The sequence below is a fragment of the Phoenix dactylifera genome, unplaced genomic scaffold, assembly GCF_009389715.1.
Source record: "Phoenix dactylifera cultivar Barhee BC4 unplaced genomic scaffold, palm_55x_up_171113_PBpolish2nd_filt_p 002224F, whole genome shotgun sequence".
In the NCBI taxonomy this organism is placed as follows: Eukaryota; Viridiplantae; Streptophyta; class Magnoliopsida; order Arecales; family Arecaceae; genus Phoenix; species Phoenix dactylifera.
This window is the reverse complement of record NW_024069483.1, coordinates 17,139-18,127: the sequence shown is the minus strand read 5'-3', so window position 1 is coordinate 18,127 and position 989 is coordinate 17,139. Positions and strand designations below refer to the sequence as shown.

Here is a 989-nt window from a genome sequence, read left to right as displayed (position 1 = left end):
TTTAAAAAAAAATTTGTAACATTAATTTTTAAATACTCTGTGTACATTAAATTCTTACAAAACAATAGAAACAAATACACTGAATCACATATATAACAAAATATGAGTCACAAACAAGAACTTTGATTACATTCATATTATCATATTTGATTACATTGTGCTTCAAAAACATTCTAAAAACATACAAGTCAAATTCCTAAGTACACAATCTACAATATGTATCAAGTTTCCTAAATGAGAAGCCAACTCTCGAGTTTGTTTAGCGAACTTCGCATCTTGGACTACTGGGTTGTTAGTGCGCACAGGCGGCGAGCCACAGAAGAAGCCTGCTTGGTTGTGATCATCCTGAGAAGGACCAAACTTTAAAAAAGTTGGATACGAAAACTAATAAATTAAGACTAAAATATCTGTCAATAAATTCTATGCTTACCTAGAAGGTTCCTTACAGCTGACAAATTATTGGTTACTCCAGTTGCTGTCTCGTTGTGGACAATACAAATGGCCTTAATTGTGTGAGCCCTGTCTGCTGCTAGCTTCATTGCCAGTATATCAAGATTGGCGCCTTGTCCCCACTCACTTTCTATGACATCAACATCAAATTTGAGGCGTTGTTGTTGATCAATCCAGAGAAGACTGAATTGCCCAATGAGAAAAGACACAATTCTGTCACCAGGTGATAATGTGTTTGTTAATGCACTTTCCCAAGCTCCAGTACCTGGATGAAGGCACCACATCAATACAGATGGATTATGCAAACAAAAGATATAATATGAATACAACCTTGTAAGAAAGCATAAATATCACAGGATTATCTAAATAAATATATCCTAAATACACACAAAAAAAAATTTCTCTCGGGGAGTGGGGTTAGAAACCATTAAAAGGATCTCTGTGGACCATAAATACTATTAGCTTTGACAGGTACAGGAAGATAAATATACTATATTATGGGTGAGCAATATTATAATGTAAACTGCAGTGATATGTCC

General features: G+C 34.7%; 1 protein-coding gene across 1 annotated transcript; it reads right to left on the bottom strand.

The window, feature by feature from the left end:
- Positions 1-325: 325 nt before the first annotated feature.
- LOC120109461 (serine--glyoxylate aminotransferase-like) lies at positions 326-749 on the bottom strand. Its single transcript, XM_039123224.1, has 2 exons — positions 431-749; positions 326-345 (listed from the first exon to the last, which is right to left on the bottom strand). Exons 1-2 carry the CDS (start codon positions 732-734, stop codon positions 341-343), a joined length of 309 nt encoding a protein of 102 aa, XP_038979152.1. The 5' UTR covers positions 735-749; the 3' UTR covers positions 326-340.
- Between the last annotated feature and the right edge of the window lie 240 nt (positions 750-989).

Excerpts from the sequence above, each read along its gene's own strand:
- LOC120109461 (XM_039123224.1), bottom strand. The coding sequence starts at position 734 with ATGTGGTGCCTTCATCCAGGTACTGGAGCTTGGGAAAGTGCATTAACA.